At 35.5% G+C, this 20,175-nt stretch overlaps 1 protein-coding gene across 5 annotated transcripts; it reads right to left on the reverse strand.

Annotated features, from left to right (window-relative positions):
- Nucleotides 1–8,625: 8,625 nt before the first annotated feature.
- LOC130801918 (uncharacterized) lies at nt 8,626–19,805 on the reverse strand. Of its 5 annotated transcripts, XM_057665864.1 has the most exons (11): nt 19,665–19,794; nt 19,341–19,555; nt 18,900–19,063; nt 18,274–18,372; nt 18,070–18,138; nt 17,855–17,995; nt 17,661–17,750; nt 11,075–11,242; nt 9,970–10,048; nt 9,739–9,891; nt 8,626–8,838 (listed from the first exon to the last, which is right to left on the reverse strand). In XM_057665864.1, the coding sequence occupies exons 1-10, from the start codon at nt 19,739–19,741 to the stop codon at nt 9,764–9,766; spliced, it is 1,230 nt and encodes a 409-aa protein (XP_057521847.1). In that variant the 5' UTR covers nt 19,742–19,794; the 3' UTR covers nt 8,626–8,838; nt 9,739–9,763. The 5 variants fall into 5 exon arrangements, with proteins under 5 accessions (XP_057521847.1, XP_057521846.1, XP_057521848.1 ...); XM_057665863.1 differs by lacking the exon at nt 8,626–8,838 and having other exon boundaries at nt 9,614–9,891; nt 19,665–19,805; XM_057665865.1 differs by lacking the exon at nt 8,626–8,838 and having other exon boundaries at nt 9,614–9,891; nt 19,341–19,578; nt 19,665–19,793.
- Between the last annotated feature and the right edge of the window lie 370 nt (nt 19,806–20,175).

Genomic DNA, 20,175 nt, shown 5'->3' on the forward strand with positions numbered 1-20,175 from the left:
TTTTGGGTTAGTAGGGTTTACGGGGGTAGATTCGTAATTACGTGTGTGAACTAAGGGTATTTAAGTAAAAAAAGATTGACAAAAATAGAAATGGGACAACTAAAAAGACTTTGCCAAATAAGGAAATGGGACATCTAAAATGGTTCGGAGAGACTATAATACATAAGATTATTCATCGTTAATTGTTACTTGGGATTATTGTAGAAAACTCGAAAAAAGGTTAGATTACTCTGAGTAAACATGCAATCATCAGAAATTTTGTAAACCACTAGTATAGAAATCAGAATGCCATGATAGAATAATACCATCATACCTGAAATTAATTTGAAGGTGCGGTGGTCTGGTGCTATTTACGGTGGAAGGCAGTGGTGGTGATTAGTGTTGGTGAGAGACGCCGGTGAAAGAAGGTTAGTTAAAGCGAAGTGTTGAAGAAGCTATGATATATATATATATATATTGAAGGTGAGCAGAAGCTTTTCATAGAAGCTTCACTTATTTTCTTTGTTTTTTACTTTTTATTTACTTTTTACTTTTTAATATTACCAGTTTCTTGAGATATCGTCTCTTTGAGAGACATATCTCAAGTCCAATTCATTAAAGATTACTATCTACTTACTGAATTCTTAATGTCTACTTATATTATCTTTAATCCTTAATGCCTACTTATATTATCCTTAATGCTTACTTACTGTATCCTTAATGTCTACTTTGAATATCTTAAATGTCTACTTATAATATTTTAAAAAATATATAATAGGCTGCCCAATTAAAGATGGTCTCTTAAAGAGACCGTTTCTCACAAGAATTTGTGTAATCTTAGTATTAATTTGTGTGTTTTAAATCTTGTACTCTCATTGAACACATACTCGTCGTACTACTGCTTACTAGGATTGGGTGTAAATATTTGAGGGGTGAAAAAATTCAAAAAAAGAAAAAAAAGTTGATAAATGAGACATTAGCGAAATTTAATTGTTGTAGAGGTGGGAGAATAACTGCAAAGTAATGAAAAATGAAAAGAGCTCTTAATTTTGTGGGGTAAATATTTATCCTAGGGGACGGTGAAGGATTGTATTACCTCCATAATAGGAAAAATTATCTTCTTTTTTTCTTTATTACTTTGGAAAAAATTATCGTGAATAATACAAACTTTTATTGATTTCCTTACAATAATAGGAACTTTCGATTAACCCTGAATAATACCAATTTTTATGTGCATTTCCCTCTAACATACTTAACTTGTTGAATACCTACAATTGTAGATCAACTTGCCCAAAAAAAGGAAAATAAAAAATGCAATAAAAACAGCTAAATCAATGGAGTTGTATGTTTTAATTCAAATCAAAACATTAGCACAACACTATAATCAAACTCCTACACAAATTGCTACTCCCCAAACTAATTGAAGTACTCAACAAAGCGAGAGTTGGATCTCAAAATAGTTTCGATCTCAATCACACACAAATAGAAAACCTAATTCTTAAAATATCTAGAAATTCAATAAATAAAACAATCAAGAATCAAAAAAAATCCAACAAAAAATCAAAATTGGAGATGAAAATTTGAGCTTAAATTGTGATCACCATGTCTACTACAGAAGCGGAGTATATAGCTATTGCCGAATCTTTTAAAGAGGCAAAGTGGCACAAGGGCTTGGTTGGTGAGATGTGCCCTGAGATGAGCTTGGTGCGTGTTCATTGTGATATTGAAAGTGCCATTCACTTGGCAAGAAATCAAAACACTTTTCATCAAAGAACCAAGCACATCGACATCAAATATAACTTCATTCGAGATGAAGTTGAGCACAAAAGAGTGGGCTTAGTGAAAATAAGCACTGATGATAATCCGACCGACATGATGACGAAGCCTTTGCCCACCAACAAGTTCACTTTATGTGTGGACTTGATTGGTTTGGAACCTTGCTTGATGTGAAGTCCCTATGGGGCATTTATGTGGTGCATTACTGTGATTGTTAGTAGTGTGTGGATAGAGTGTCTAGAAGGAAGTGTGACTTGGTGAACTCAAGTCAAGGTGGAGAATGTTTGAGTTTTTTGTATGACTTGAGTGAACCATGATGGGTGTATGTTGGTACATGGATGCATTGTGGATGTGTGTGTGTGTATGGTGTCAAAAAGAGAAGTTCTAAGCTGATATATGATGCTTATTGATGATGTTGGATCAAGGTGAGATGGACAGTAGTGTGCCATGAACAAGGCAGCAGCTGTACATGAAGATCAGTGCCTCTGACTTACTCGCTCGACCTAGTCCCTGTCTCGCTCAACTTGCCTTCAAGCTGCTGGACCAGGTCAAGCAATGTTCAGCACAACCACTGTTTTGTATGCGACATTCTATATGCGGGTGATTTATTAGGGTTGGGCCCTTCCTCACTTATTCCCATATGTCCACCTATATAAATAGTGAATGTAATTCATTACTACAAATCATTCTAACCCTTTTCTTTCTTTTCTCTTCTTCTCTAAGTGTAATACTCTCCATTGTATGAGTTCTTGAGAACTCCATTGATATTCTCATAATACAAACAAGCTAACCACCACTAGTGGAAAAAAACGTATTTGTTGCGTATCATTTGCTGCAGTTTTTCTATATACACAGCAATAATTAAGAAAAAGAATTAGAAAAAAAAAAAGTTTACAAATGCTGCGGTTTCCCTGATGCCCGCAGCAAATAATGCTTATTTGCTACGGTTTTAGTATGCCCGCAGCAAATAAGTGCATATTAAACTAAAAAAATAAAAAAATAAAATATAAGCATTATTTGTTGCGGTTATTGAATGACTGCAGCAAATAAGTATTAAAAAATTTTTTTTTTCGTTTAATAAGCAGTTATTTGTTGCGGCCTTCTTAAAACCGCAACAAATAATGCTTATTTGCTACGATTTATGAAGAAGCCCGCAGCAAATAGTTAGTTCAAAAAGTATAAAAAACGCGTTTTGACGTTGAATTGCTTGAAACCTTAAAATAACTTTCTTCAAAAACCCACAACGACGACTGTCTTCTTCTTCAAGCTCTTCAATTTCAGAAAATTTCTTCAAAAACTCACGAAAATCTCTTTAAGTTCTTCAAGTTTTTCAAATCATACGACTCTACTCTGTTTTCTCTTCATTTCGTTCATCATCTTCAAAACCCAACGACTTTGTTTAAGTTCTTCAAGTTCCTGTGTTGTTGAAATTTGTTGCTTCAATAACCACTCATTGCACAAATTTTCTTCTCTATCTTTGTTCGAGTTCTTCAACCCACCATTGTTGCTTTTCCTTCAAAAGTCACGAAATTAGGGCTAGTCTTGTTCTTTTTCAAGTCATTGTGTTTTAATAAGGATTTAGTCTTTTTTTATACTAAATTTGATTTTGTTTTTCATTGTAGGTTACATAATCTTATTGTAGAAACAAAATTATCATATCTCATTACCAAGGTATGTATTTTATATTTGAATGTGAATAATTTACTTATGTATGTACTTGAATATTTGAATGTGAATAATTTTAATTAATTAGGATTTTTAGGGTAGATTGAATGTGAATAATTTACTTATGTATATATGTAGTTGTATATTTGAATGTGAATAATTACTTATGTATGTGGTATCAATGGTTCAATGGGTAGTTGTTCTTGTAAACGCCATCATGTAAGATTATAATTATGTAATTTAATTATCAATCTTTATTTGGTGATGATAATTTTTGCTGGTATTAAACCTGCTTTCCTTAATTATCTGTGTCAAGTAGAAATTTGGAAGTAGGATAGTGGCTTTTGCTAATTGAAAATCGGTTAAGAAACTGAAGAGATTTAAAGAACCTCAGAATGAAATGAGATTTATATACATTACTTATAAAATACTAGAAGATATCTTTTAGCTAATGAACAATTCTTTTAGCTTCAATCAGGTTCAAAAGGTTTGTTGCTTTTGTGTCATTATTTTTATGTTTATAAAGATTTAAAATTGAACACGATGTTTGTGGATGATCAAGTTCCTTGGTGCTTGATTGTTGATAATGTATTATTCATTTTCTATTTTTAGGATTAAGTTGGTATTCTAATGTACTTCTAGGATGTTAATTAATTATGTTTTTGGATAAGTTTAATGCTTATTTGTGTTTCGTTGGATTTGCAGATTGATAGTTTGCCATGTCGATGTTTATTCGAAGAACAAAAATTCTCAACTCGAATCCACTATTCACTTTCGCAAGCTGCTTTCTATATGAAACATGTAGGATTGAATCTCAAAAACCGAGAGCTTTTGATGTGTGACACTCTTTTTGGAGTCAAGTATTCATTATTTTTATGACTAGAGTAAGTTTAAAAGTAATTGTGTCAAGTTTAAAAGCACCTTTTGATTTATTAGGACTTTAATTTGTATATGTACATATTATTATATTATATATACGATCGACAGTTTACAAAGGGATTATTGGTGATTATTGGAGTTAATTGGTGATTATCATTGGATTAATCATTGTTTATTATATTGTACATTATTTGATTGTTTAATACTATTAAACGAAAAAAGCAAAAAAAAAAGGAAGAATAAATTTGAAGGCAGACAGACCCACCTCCGCGCCTCACCCAAATCTCCGCGGCACGCGGAGAGCCTCCTGACCCAGCAAAAAATAATAATAATGAAATTAACTATTTGCTGCGGTTTTGAGGCTGACCGCAGCTAATACTCCTCTTTATTTGTTGCGGTTATGGGTTGACCGCAGCAAATAATGCCCTTTTTTGTTGCGGTTACAAACCGCAACATTTAAAATAGGCCATTTGCTGCTATCACTATTGCTTGGGCCAAAACCACAGCAAATAATGGCCAAAAAACTGCAGCAAATAAGGTTTTTTCCACTAGTACACCACTGTGGACGTAACCTACATTGGGTGAACCTCGTAAATCTTTGTATCTTTGTTTATTGCATTATTTCTTATTGTTTTTTATTCCTAGTTCATAGAAATGTTTATTTCTTTACATAGAACACCCCTACCATTGTTCTTGGATGTTGTAGGGATAAAGGTTGAATCTTTAGATCCTAGAGTGCTTAATATTTCACTCATTATTACTCTAACTAGTGTGGAAACCCATGCAATGCACGGTTTTTTTAGCATCGACAAATATATTCATATGATATTTTAAAAAGCCATAAACATTATGCAGTAGAAACACTCAATTTGGACAGTTATATGTATAAATTAACTGTGTAATTTTAGAAATTTTCAATAATATATTATGCAGTATATTTTATTTTCTAATATACTCAATTTAACTATGAATAAATGCTAGTCAAAGATACTTTAATGGTAGAGATATTGTCAAGATCAAATGCCACGTTATTTTTTAGATAAAAGATTAATTTTGTATGGTAAATACAAATAGCATACGCTGCTGTTTATTTTTTTACAGCTAATTTATAGCTTTTTCTTTGTTAAATTTTTCTTAATAGATATTGGAGAGCTGATATTTATTTATTTTCTTTATTTTGCTTTATATAATTTTACTATTTTATTTCAATCAATCTAGCTATCATTATAGAAATTGAATAAAATTCAGTTTACTTTATTTACTCTAAATAAATATAACAATAAATATATCAATTTGACATGTGGCAAATCCTTGTGAGGATGACACATGCCAAATCTTTGTGAGGATGACACGTGGAGTTTTTCAATGCTTTTAGTTAATTGTATGATGATTGAGGAGCTGATATTTATTCTCTTTTCCTTATTTTGTTAAATAAAATTTTACCTATTTTATTTCAATCAATCTATTAATATAGAAATTGAATAAAATTCACTTTACCTCGTTTACTCTAAATAAATATAGCAATAAATATATCAACTTGATTATTCCATGTGACAAACCTTTGTGAGGATGAAACGTAGAATTTTCCAATCTTTTTAATTAATTGTATGATTATATCAATCAATCTATCAATATAAAAATTGAATAAAATTCACTTTACTTTACTTTATTTACTCTAAATAAATATAGCAATTTGATTATTACATGTGGCAACCGTTTGTGAGGATGACATGTGAAATAATTTTCCAATTTTTTTAGTTAATTGTATGATTATTTCAATCAATTTATCAATATAGAAATTAAATAAAATTTAGTTTACCTTATTTTCTCTAAATTAATATAGTAATAAATATATCAATTTGATTATTCTATGTGCCAAATCTTTAGGACGATGACATGTGGAATTTCAATCCTTTAGTTAATTATATGATAGCCTTTTTCCTGTTAAACTTTTTTGTTAAAAAATGTTTCCTAGTAGATAGTGGGGAGCTGATATTTATCATTGTTCCTTATTTTGTTGAATATTAATTTTACTATTTTATTTCAATCAATTTATCAATATAGAAATTGAATAAAATTTTTCTTTACCTTATTTATTCTCAATATATCAATTAAATTATTTCATGTGACAAATATTTGTAATGATGACATATGAAATTTTCCAATTCTTTTAGTTAATTGTATGATTTAGTTAATTGTATGATAGCTTTTTCCTGTTAAATAATTGTATGATAGCTTTTCCCAGTTAAATTTTTTCTATAGTGGGGAGCTGATGTTTACCTCCTTATTTTGTTGAATAAAATTTTATTATTTTATGTCAGTCAATCTATCAATATCAAAATTGAATAAAATTAATTTTACCTTATTTACTCTAAAATATATAGCAAGAAATATAACAATTTGATTAATCCATGTGAGAAATTTTTGTGAAGATGACATGTGAAATTTTTAAATCCTTTTAATTAATTGTATGATTTGATTATTTTATGTGATAAACCTTTGTGAGGATGACATGTGAAAAATTTCAATCCTTTTAATTAATTGTATGATTAGTTCTTTCTCACATTCTAATGGAAAGAACGTTACAGAACAACGATAATAATTTTTTAGCTATTTTAAATGCTTTTTATCTTGAACATTATTTTAACTATATGATCCATCAAAAGACAAAATCCAATAGTGTTTCGAAAAATCAACATTTAATTGTTTGTTAAATAAACCCTTAGTTTTTAATGTTAGAGAAAGAGTGAATTTATACGTCCTATAATTATTATTTGTTTTACATATGAAGTAATTTATAGAAAGTTTTAATCCCTAGAAACTTATTCAATTTTCGTTTTGAAATTTATAGAAATTTAATTAAGTTATTTATTTGACACAAAGTTTTAGTAGAAATTTCAAATAAATAAGGGATAAGTTATAAGTATGACAATTAAATATATCAGCTTTTGATCCGATTGGTCATACGAGACTTAACCAATTGAGAATTAATCAACCTAATCCTTTTATATAAAGTTTAGTGAATTTTTGAGTTTGACATCCATCTTTTTGAGTTCTAGCCTACTACTATTATTTTGTTAATTTTATTGAGTTTGATATTGCTCAATTAGGCTTAGAAAAGTTGTTTTTGGCCTATAATAAGAAAAATGATTTTTTAAATTATAACAAATAAAATTACTTGAAGTTTTTAGCTATTTTATAGTGTATTGAATAATAATAAATTTATGAACCACTAAGTCAAACCCCAAATCCAATAATCTAATAGGTTTAATGATAACTCAATTCCCATAAAATGTAATTTTAAATTTCTATGGTTTTGTACTAAAAAAATATTGCATTGGGTTATTCCACATAATAGCAACGAACATTACTTAAATGCATAAAATTCAAATTAGAATCCATTAAACTTAAATTTAAACCTGAATAGATCCTTAATTCTTTTGACATCGGCTTAATGAGCCTTGCCTCTTCTCTTTGTAAGAGTCGTGATTCGATTCTTGTGAACAAAGCAATCGCGCTTCAAATGTCCACTCTTGTCACAAAACCAACATGCCTTGAAGGTGTTGGCTTTCATGGTTGCCTTTGGCTTTGATCTTGTGGAAGTTAACCCTTTTGCCACCATATGTATCTTGGCCTTTTCCATCATCAATCAAATTAATGGAAATGACATTGGGATTATCATCCCTTGCTCCTTCTTGAGCTCAAAAACTAACTTCAATTTGAAGATGGTTTCCTAGTTCCATGATCGACATGTCCTCTTTCTTGTGTTTCAAATCACGATTAACATATTTCGAACTAGCATGTAATTTATCAATTATGATATAAACAACAAATGTCTCGTCCGTGGTAATATTATGTTGGCCAAAGCAAGCTATAATTCTTTGGAGTTCATGAACTTGTTTCATTATGGGTCTAGACTCGATAAACTTGTAAGAATTAAAAGAAAGACCAAAAATTGCTTACTATATGCATCTTGTGCCATTAACTTGGCCTCAAGTTTATCCCACAAGTCCTTTGCCGTCTCCACAAATAGATAGACATCAAATAATGCATTAACCATACCATAGAGGATGAGATTGCGACAAATGAAGTCATCATGCTCCCGCTTGAAATGCTTCCTTTGATTTTCCATGGTTTCATTGTCATTCTCCTTCGGCTTTGGTGTAGGGATCACATAAGCCACCTTGAGAGTAGTGAGTAAGAAGAAAAGTCCACACCTTCAAACTTGTCAAGCTTCAAAAACCCTTAGCCATCTCCTTCAAACTAGCCATACTTGTAATTAGTTACAATAAGAAACTTGAAATTACAGAATATGAACTATGAAGAAATCGGAAATGAAACTAGCAACCAAGTCCAGATGTCCCTTTCCATTAGCAATATTTCCCCTACTAAGTGCCTTAGGATGAAACCTTGGAAATCTGCTTTGAGATAAATTGATTGCAATGCGTTTTGTGTTGTAATGCCTTGTAGTTTTAACTTCCATACTTCTCCATTGTATAGAGGACTGCAATAAAAGTATAAAACCGACTTCCCACCACCCTATGCACATATGCCACAATCAAAAACCAAAGACATTAAGGAAAAACCGCTCAAACTGCATAATTGCAAAGTCGATCGTGCTGTCAGGAAGTTCAACAACTTTGTGCATACTCATGATCTTATTCAAGTACACTCCTATCCCCATGTACTTAATAAGATCATTCATAGGATTCATTTGTCCCAAATGCACTGAATATCCAACACCCTTAAACTAATAGAATGTTCAATTAATACATTGTACAAAAATGAAGCATCAATTACAAAGAATTCAGTATTTCCTTCTCCAGTGTGATTGTTCAGAGAGCTATAATGGAGCCAATAATGAAGCTAGGGCATGAAATCAAGAAAATCTAAAAAAATTAACTGTCTATAAGCATCTTTGTACACGATGTTTACAAAACTTGTTCAAATGTAATTTAAACCTCATGCATGATCGTCTAAACCTCCTGAAAATTCTACAACAAATACAACTACGCAAAACCATTATAAGATTGAGTTTTAATTTTAATTTCTATTAAATTTTATGGTTCTAAAATTTGAAGTATTTTTTGGGAAGCAAGCAATAGTTTTTCTTATATTCATTTCAGCTAGATCCAGCAGCGGCCTGCAAGTGTTACACAACCTTCCTGCTGAAGTATTGATAAGCATGTTAAATCAAAGCAAATCATAGACAAATGCCATTCTGCATTTCTGCTGCCTTTCTGATTCTGATTCCAGTCAAGGCCAATACAGGTAAATCAAGCCAATATGCCAAAATTAGTAGCAGTGACTAGAATTTTCAAATAGAAGTATTCCATATATTTATTACCAAATGTTGAGCAATTGTGTAAATACATCTTAAGAATGATGAGAAGAAAATATAAAAGCAGCAAGTACGTGTATTCTGTCAAGCAAGCAAACCTGCTCAAGAAGTTCATCACAATCTTTACTTTTCGACAATAAATTCTTGAATCTCTATCCCAGTGTGCCGAGCACCACCCTGTTTTCTGAGCAAAATTTCATCACCAACCTTTAGAGAAGTCACGGGAATTACTGTCCTTTGATTACCATGTCCTGCAGTAAAAATATGCATGAAAAATCTTACCGGATGAATAGGAAGTAGTGAATTAAGGACAAGAGTCTGATTGTTACCTCCAAGAGGAGAAACAAAACCAACTGTCTCTGCATTCTGTAGGAGAATACTGTAAAAACTTTCACCAGATGAATTTTCCTGAAAAGTAAGGCACCATTTTCAGCATAAACATAAAGTAAAACTTCAATACATACAGACACCAAGAGTAAAGGTCAATGCGGACGGCTGCGGTTGTTTCAGCCTATATTTCAGTTTTGGTAAGCATAAATAAACCTTTACAATACTGTCCTGCTACAATGATGCAACCTTGTTTCCGCACTATGTTGAGAACGATTTCTGTTGGCATGTCATCATATGCACATGAACACCTTACTACAACAGAATAGTGACAAAGTCTTAATTCCAACAGTATGGAATCAGCTACGTAAACACCTTACTAATCAAAAGAAAAAATTAATAACCCAGTTACGTGTAAAACCCTCCCAGCAATACCAGAACTACAAGAGTGCTCTGCTTTTTAACTATTCAAAACCATACAGTATACACACTTTGTTATTTCCCTAAGACTTTCCTCTTCAGTACAACTCATGAAAAACTCTAGTTACTCTCCCCTATATATTTTAGGGTGAACAACACTATCAATAGCAGGCTCCCAGCAATGTATTGGTATAAGAGGCTTTAGTAACACCCCTAAAGATGCTATCGAGTACTTAAAGTAAAACGAAAAAAATCCAACAAAGAATGGGTTAGTATCTATCCAAAATTTGACCCCTTCTACAATGTATTTGTCTTAGAGAGTTTGAAAAGAAAAGGAGAGGATACATATATTTAAATATGAACTGGAGAAAAGAGAAGGGGAATGGAAGAGATCTTAAAGGGAAGACACAGAGACACTAGTCTCCTCCAAATGATTACCCTTCCCATCCATTTTTCACCACTATAGCTAAATGAAAAGGCCACCATTGATCACTTTGCTTCACTCTCTTCAACATAGATATCTAAGATTTTCAGATGCAACCATACAATTGACATATAGAACATACAAGAGAAGGTTTATTGAGATGACTGAGAATTTCTGTGCCTCCAAGTGTAGAGCATAATAATACTACACCGCTTACAACGAAAGCAGGTTCGAGTCAAAGCAGATAGCAGTTAAACACCTACCTTTGCCTCTACAAGGATCAACAGTCTGGTCTCTATTTTAACCCGGCCAACAATTGCAGTTCTCTGTTGTCCATTCTGGTCCACCACAAGCACCTCTTTCCCAGCTTTTAGCTCAGACAGGTAGCAAGTCTTTCCACCAGGAACAGCAACATATGAATGAACAGGCCCCTGAAAACTTACAGGTCAAATAAGCTGGAAAATCGATTATCTAGATCAGATAGAAGTTTGGTTATTTCATTTGATGCATGTAGTCCACAAGAGAAACTTTTAAGGTTTAATATCATATGCATTGTTTTAGATTGTGAAGTTATGTCTGTATAGGTTTTGTAGGGATACATGGACTTGGAGTAAACATGAAAAGGCCTGTCATCCTCAGAAATAATACAAGGATAAATTAAACCTTTAAAATCCCTCCAGTTATGTGTTATACCAGCCATGAAGGTGCCTAAGATGTTAGTGTATAGAAGGAGGAAGAGGAATGAGGAGTAAGGTGAAGGGAAATGTATTTGTCCAGCTGTCCTTTTATATTTTGTATACACATTCTGTTTTGTTAGTTACAAATATATGCCAGCTGTCCAAGCTTGTTAAGGGGCTGGTACTTTTGGGCTATATAAGCCAACTCAATTTTAATAAGAGTTTTTTTTTTTGGCAAAAGATTGAATAAAGTTTCTGACCTTGGAGTTTGGCAAGACTCGAATATTGCCTTGTGTTCACATATTTTGTTCTTGGTGAGTGTGTGTTTGTTGTTCTTGTGTCTGATTTCTGCAGGCCATAACATCTTGGTATCAAAGCGAGATTGATCTAATGGGTAATCCAACTAATCAACAGCGTATGGAGCAAATTGAGGGTGATCTTGACCCATTTCTCCGATCAGGTGGCTGCATTAGAAGAAAGAATGTCCAAAACCAAGACAACACGGATAAATCGTTGGCACGGTTGTTGGAGGGGCAAAAGAAGCTGTTGGAAAGGGATGGTAATTCGGTTCACGACCAAATGAGACAAAAGGAGTAGTCTGGGAGAGGGAACGATCTTGAAGAAAGGAATGAAGTGTGTGAATCACACCATGTCCAGGATCAAGAACGGGGAAGTGGGGGAAGTAATTGGAAGAATAGGAGGCTAGATTTTCCTACTTACTATGGGGAAGACCCAGATGGAGGGTTAATGAAAGCTGAGAAATATTTCAGTTTCTATCATTTGTCGGATCGGGAGAAGCTTGAGGCGGCGGTGATCTGTTTTGAGGGCTAGGCATTAATGTGGTATAGATGGCAGAATCCAAGAAACCCAGTAAGGAATTGGGAGGATTTGAGAAGTATGATATTTAACCATTTTAGGCCAACTGACGAAGGGGATTTGTGTGAGCAATGGCTGTCAGTGGAGCAGTACGGGTCTGTGGAGGAGTACCGGAGGGATTTCGTTGATGGAATCAATCACTTGGATGTAGATGTCGTAGTGCCGGAGCCGGTGTTGATTGGAGCATTCTTGAGAGGGTTGCAAGAAAAGATTAAGAGGGAGATGAAGGTCTTGGGTCCTACCACCTTGGAGCAGACCATGGAGTGGGCGGAGAGAATGGATCGGAAGCTTGCACCTCCAACGTGGATTGGCCAAAAAAACAACTTTAGTACTGCCGGCAAGGATATAACCCCAAAACCCAGGTACAATAAAGCCCAAAACCCAAGCCCCAATTTGGCAGCAAACCCTAACCTAAAATTCGCACAGAATCCGCCTAACCCTAACCCTAACCCTAAATTTGCCCCCAATTTCAACAGAAACCCAAACTGGAACACTAACCCAGCCTCTAACCATAACCCAACCCCATATGACCGCCGGCGAGCCATCCAGGAGGCTAACCATGGGCCGCCAGTGAGGTGTCTGACGCCAAGAGAGGTGCAGGAGCGAAGGGAATTGGGATTAAGTTTCCAATGTGACGGCAAGTGGTCAAGAAACCATATCTGCAGCCGACGGGAATTGAGTGTGTTGATGGGTACGGTAGAGGAAGACAAGAAGGCGCTGGAGATGGGTACGGTTGGGGAGTTAGTGAACATTTCTTTAAATTCAGTGGTGGGAATCACTAACCCTAAAACTATGAAAATGGTGGGAAGTATTGAAAATAAGGAGGTGATTGTGATGATAGATCGGGGGCCACAAATAATTTCATATCGATACCGGTGGTTGAGGAAATGCAGCTGGGCTGTGAAGAGTGTGAGCGTTATCGGGTGGTCTTGGGTAATGGAGAGGAAATAGTTGGGAATGGAGTATGTCGTGGATTGCGGTTGTTGGTACGGGGATTAATGATAGAAGATGACTTCTTGTCGCGTCCTTTGGGTAATACTGACATTATCTTGGGCATCCAGTGGTTGGAGAAATTGGGGCCAGTTACTACCAATTGGAAAACTCAACATATGCAGTTTGTGTGGGACGAAGAGGTTGTGGTTCTAATGGGAGATGCTTCGTTATGGAGGGCCAAGGTGTCGTTGAAATCCATGATGAAGGAGATTCGTAGAGAGGGAGGAGGTGTTCTGGTAGAATGTAGAGGAATCAAAGGAATAACTAGAAAGAGTGATGTACCCACATTTTTGAGAGAAGTTGTTAACCATTAATCCCAAGTTTTTCAGCCTATCCAAGATTTACCCCCACAAAGAACCCATGATTATCAAATAATCCTCAAAGAAGGAGCCAACCTCGTTAATGTAAGACCTTTTCAATATCCTCACATACAAAAGAATGAAATAGAAAGAATGGTAGATGACATGCTCAAAGCCGGCGTTATACAACCATCCACTAGCCCTTTTTCTAGCCCGGTAATCTTGTTGAAAAAGAAGGATGGGTCTTGGAGGTTTTGTGTTGATTACCGAGCCTTGAACAAAGTAACCATTCCCAACAAATATCCTATACCGACCATTGATGAGTTGTTGAATGAATTGCATGGATCCAGTACCTTTACTAAACTTGACCTCAAATCCGGTTATCACCAAATCCGAATGAAGACCCAAGATATTCACAAAACCACTTTCCGTACCCACGAAGGGCATCATGAGTTTGTGGTGAAGCCTTTTGGATTAACCAACGCACCCTCCACTTTTCAAGCCTTAATGAAAGATTTATTTCGGCCTTTCTTGCGAAGATTTGTGTTGGTCTTCTTTGACGACATTTTGATTTATAGTAGGGAAGAAAGGGAGCATGTGGAACATGTGGCTAGAGTTTTGGAGGCATTGGAGATGAATCAATTGGTGGTGAACGGTGACAAATGTGAATGGGGTACTCGAAGAGTGGAGTATTTAGGGCATGTGATTTCGTTGAATGGGTTAGAGGTGGATAAAGACAAAGTGGCAGCCGTAGTGAATTGGCCAACACCAAGGAATCTCAAGGAATTGCGTGGGTTTCTTGGTTTGACAGGGTATTACAGGAAGTTTGTGAAGGGTTATGCTCAAATTGCTCAAGAGCTTACCAACCAGTTGAAGAAGGACGCGTTCAGGTGGAGTGAAGCAGCTGAGACAGCATTTGTGACTCTCAAGACAGCATTGACACGGGTGCCAGTCTTGGCGATGCCAAACTTCCGAAAGACATTTGTGGGGGAAACAGATGCATGTGGCACAGGAGTGGGGGCAGTCTTGATGCAGGAAAATCATCCTATCGATATTTTAGCAAGGCTTTGAGGTCAAGGTCCAGCAATAAACCGATTTATGAAAAAGAATTAATGGCAGTAGTCATGGCGGTGTTAAAATGGCGGCACTACTTGATAGGTAGACGGTTTGAGATTCGAACCGACCAAAGAAGTTTGAAGTTTTTTTCGAACAGAGGGAAGTAGGGGCTGAATATCAGAAATGGATGATGAAATTGATTGGTTACGACTTCTCCATTGCATATAAACCGGGTAAAAACAATGGGGCAGCCGATGCGTTGTCTCGACATCCGCAAGAAGGATTGGAATTAGGAGTGTTGTTGAGTTCGAATGGAATTGACTGGAATTGTTTGGATGACGAGGTTAGGAAGGATCAGTTCTTAGCAACGGTTCGCCAAGCAGTGGAGGATGGCACGACCACTTTTGTTGGGTTCAGTTTGGAGGATGGGAAGTTGTTCTACAAGGGACGGTATGTCTTGTATAAGTCCTCACCCTTTATTCTTGTCCTACTGCGGGAGTATCATGATTCTCCTTTAGGGGGACACACCAAGGAGCTTAAGACTTAGTTGAGGATCGCAGCGGAATGGTATTGGGAAGGAATGCGTGGCCAAATCAGCCGTTATGTGAAGGAGAGTACCATCTGTCAGAAGGCCAAAGCTTCTTGTAGTCAACCTGTGGGCCTGTTACAACCTTTGCCAATACCCACTCAAGTGTGGGAGCATGTCACCATGGATTTTATGGAAGGCTTGCCGAAATTGGAGGGGTATGATACTATTCTTGTGGTTGTGGATCGTTTGACGAAGTATGCTCATTTCCTATTGCTCAAGTATCCGTTCACTGCTTTAGTGGTAGCTAGCAATTTCGTGACGGGAGTTGTGAGACTTCATGGGTTTCCGAGTTCCATTGTTTCGGATAGAGATAAGGTGTTCATGAGTATGTTTTGGCGTGAGCTGTTACGTCTCCAACAAACAACCCTTAAACGTAGCACCGCATAAAGCTGTAGAGAATTATCTTCGAAGTTTCACAAGTGGCCAACCTAAGAGGTGGGCTGCGTGGTTACATTGGGCTGAATTTTCCTATAATACATCTCCTCACATTTCTACACAAGTGACACCATTTCAAGCGTAATATGGAAGGGTTTCCCCACATGTGGTCCATTTTGGTCATCGACAGACGAAGGGTGATAGCTTGGACCAAATGCTTCAAGAGCGGGATGCGATGTTAGAAGAGCTACAAATTAACTTGGCCAAGGCTCAACAAAGGATGAAACAATATGCTGATAAATCTAGGTGGGAGCTTACTTTTGAAGAGGGTGAAATTTGTCAAACTCCAACCTTACAAACAGAAAACCTTGGCTGCCCGGAGCATGAGAAGTTAGCTTGGAAGTATTATGGGCCATACAAGATAACACAGAAGATTGGGAAGGTCGCTTATAAGTTGGACTTGCCTCCATCTTCTTTGCTGCACCCGGTATTGCATGTATCTCAACTTAAAAGAGCTCCAGGGGCTGTCTCAACATCTACAATGGTGCCACTTATAGCAGCAGACGTGCAAGTGTTGTCACAGCCAGAAAACGTGTTGCAAGTTCGAGCTCTTGACAAGGATCAGTTGGAAATCTTAGTCCAATGGGAGGGAATACCACGTGCTGAGGCCACTTGGGAAAATTATGCTCAAATGCTAGCGACATATCCTGATGCCCACCTTGAGGACAAGGTGGAATCTTTGGTGGCGGGTATTGTTATACAAGCCATGAAGGTGCCTAAGATGTTAGTGTGTAGGAGGAGGAAGAGGAACGAGAAGGAGTAAGGTGAAGGGAAATGCATTGGTCCAACTGTCCTTTTATATTTTGTATACACATTCTGTTTTGTTAGTTACAAATATATGCCAGCTGTCCGAGTTTGTTAAGGGGCTGGTACTTTTGGGCTATATAAGCTAACACAACTGTAATAAGAGTTTTTTTTTAGCAAAAGATTGAATAAAGTTTCTGACCTTGGAGTTTGGCAAGACTTGCCTTGTGTTCAAATATTTTGTTCTTGGTGAGAGTGTGTGTTTGTTGTTCTTGTGTCTGATTTCTGTAGGCCATAACATTATGATGCCAGAACATAAATGCAAAGCAAATTATTAAAGCCAGCACACGTCAAAAACGCTTTGATTTGAGCACCATTGCAGGACAAACATATGTTTATAAACATAACAAAGCAAAAATTGCAAATCCTTATGTAGGCTTAGTTTACCTTATCTAAACTTTTTAACCCTTATCTTACTAACCTTTATCTGAATCTATATGAATTATTCTACCAAATCCAGCTTGAAACCACAAAGCAAAAATTGCAAATCCTTTTTCCATCTTTTGTGTTTTTCTACTTTGTGTTTGAAGCGCATTACCTTTTATTTAGACTTTATTTTAGGGTTCATGTTGGAAATACACTTGAATTAAAAATCAAATTAACGTGATTGGATATCTGGTTCAATTCACATTATCTAGTTCATTCTCGGTCTAGTCTGGACTAGCATATGAAAAGAAATGCGTCTTCCATCCATTAGAACTTGCAACACTTGACCCAAAAAGCTATCACATACATAAGGAAAAAGTTGCAAACTGGAGTATAGAGTACTAGTCATCCTAAAATACAGACTTACAAGTAGTTTGCTTGGGATGAGCCAAGTTTAAGTGCTTAAGTTATCTTGTTTCAGGCAATTTAGAAATTTTAGTAGACAAGTAATCTGTTCGTGCAGTCTGACATAAATGCGCTCTTGAAAAAAGTTGTCTTGCTTAATTACCCATATAAAGTTTCCTTGGTTAATTGTTTCTTTTTTTAATGAGAATTGTTTCACAATGAAGTATGCTTCCCATTACCCAAAACTTTAAGCACCCTACCATTTGCTTATAGCATGAAGTTGGATGGTTGAAGAACAACAACTGACAATGGCACAATGCCGACATACACTACCAAATGTCAGACTCACCGCATTGACACGAAAGGGTCGACTAGCAATATAATCCGTCTCCAGGCACTCAGAGTGAACAAGAAATAGTCCCCGAGCAAAGGAACCCACCTGATTATCATATGAACATCAAATGAAAAGGAACATTAAATACAAAACATATGGCAGAGAAAATTTAAAAAAGGGGATCAAAAAAATAGACAGACGTTACAGACCAGAAGTCCTTCTCCAGGATTCATAATGCTACAAAGATCCACACAAACACGATCACCCATTCCAGCCATACGTATTAGATTTACAGTCGCTTTTGTCAATGTCAAACAATTTCTCGCCTCACTCTTCCTATCAAGATATTCCTGACAACTTCAACTATGATTTGGCATTCACATTGCACTATCGTCAGCATTACAGCGACATCTAGCAAATTTACCTTTAACTGGAGAATTGGATCTATGTCCTGAACTTTTAAGACAACACCACCAAGACCATGTTCCACAGCCTAAAAAAGAATAGCATGCAACAGCATAACAACTTTCTTTGAAAAACAGATTTGATAAGCAACAGAAAGCATCGCTTAAGCACACTTGGAAGGTAACAAGACAAAAATTTGGATTCCAAGATTTTGACTGAATACCTCTAAAAAGTTTTGCGCCTCTGCGACAGTTTCAGCAACAGCAAGAACTCTCTTGCCATTTCCTTGGATAGCAGCGACAATATTTTCTGCAGGTATCACCTAAAGATGCAAATCAGCCAAGAATATTTTCTCATTAAGGTCATATGCACATTACGTGGGCCACTCAACCACGGCATCCTAGAATCATTGTCGTACAGATTAAACAGAAATAAGTTCCAAGAACATCTAAGATATAAGAAGCCCTACATTGTTAACGCCACAATAAAGAGAATTTCTTTCCCATTGATCAATTCTCAAAAAGGGAAAAAATAATATTTGGGAAGGCCCTCATATTTCATATGATTTGCAATTCACCCGAGATTGCAATGGAAAAGAGAAAAATCACAGCGATCATCCTAGATTATCATATAAGTCGTGTATGTTAGAGGATTGAAACTGGTGGCAATTGGAAATACAACTCCAATATCAGGATACAGCGAAAAATGTTAGTATCATTGCAAACAAATTCCCTAGTGGCTAGTACTAACACTTGCTACAAGGTAATTGTAGCAAATACAAGGAATGTATAACTGATGCTACATGCACCCAATATCACTACCTGTGTAGTACACAGTAAGTAAGTATACCTGCCAATCTAGTAAATGAATGACTGTGTTCTGCGACTCATCTACCAAAAGTACTTGATCCAAATGTTGAGGAGACGAAATCTCAAAGAATGAGGCAACACTTCTATTCTCCATGTCTAACAGTGCTCCATCTTTAAAAAACAGAGGATTTATCAATGCAATAGCTGCACGATACAAAAGCAAAAATTAAAAACATGAAAGCATTTTTCAAATGAACTATAGAATCATAGAAGCATAGAGAAGCTTTCCATGAACAGATCAACAAAGCTACAAAATATGGATAAAAACACATTATAAAAAGTGATATCGGAAAAATTATTTACAATTAACCCTTAATACGAAACATCATCAGCGACTCCAGGTGTTCAAAGGCTAATACTGAGCCATTTTAATAGCAGATAGAGACATATAGCTAAAATATGAAGCATTAAGAAAACTTACAAGACCAATCTTTGGCAAGGTCTCTAGAGTTGACATCAAAAATGAAAGTCTGCCATCCTCTTTCTACAGCAGTTGTCATGACTTGCTTATTCTCAGTCCATATCCAAACTAACTTCGATTCTCCATTTTTCTTGGAATTCATTTTCAAACAACAATTCGTTTGCAAATTCTTTTTCTTACTACTGTTTATCCAGTCGCATTTCCCAGTTTTCAATCTGCAATTTTCCCAATTCCCTAACTTAAATTGAGCAAATGCAGAAATTGAAATCAATGAATTAGCTTATACAATAGGTTAGCATAATAAAAGATGATATAAAAAATTACCTGAAATTAGAGGATAAAATGGGAGACGCTTCAGAATTTGGACTGACAAAGCGGAAAACGCCTGATGAGAAAGCCATATCTGAGCATACGCGCTACTCTTGTGCCATATCTTCTAAAATCTAAATTGGGTATCTAGTAAAGTGAAAATTCAATAAATTAAAAATTAAAAAAATAATCAAATAATCTAATTAAAAGTAAGCGTAAAAATCTTTAATTTTTGTGGTGTGGAATTGTTCGCACTTAGTAACTGCGAACAGCTAAATAGGACAAAATAATTGTAACTGCGAACAACTATTTTTTCCTGTTTGGCTGTTCGCAGTTAGTAACTACGAATTTTTTTTCCTAATTTTTTGAGTTATTATTTGTTGTATTTGCATTAGAGACATTAGAATAAGTAATTACAAGTCAATGTATGTTTCAGGCGCTATGATTCATCGCCAAAATCCGATCATTCGTAAGTGAAAACTTGGAGGCTACGATAAAGTAATTAAACATATATATACAACAAAAT

The sequence above is a fragment of the Amaranthus tricolor genome, chromosome 15 (assembly GCF_026212465.1).
Source record: "Amaranthus tricolor cultivar Red isolate AtriRed21 chromosome 15, ASM2621246v1, whole genome shotgun sequence".
Classification (NCBI taxonomy): domain Eukaryota; kingdom Viridiplantae; phylum Streptophyta; class Magnoliopsida; order Caryophyllales; family Amaranthaceae; genus Amaranthus; species Amaranthus tricolor.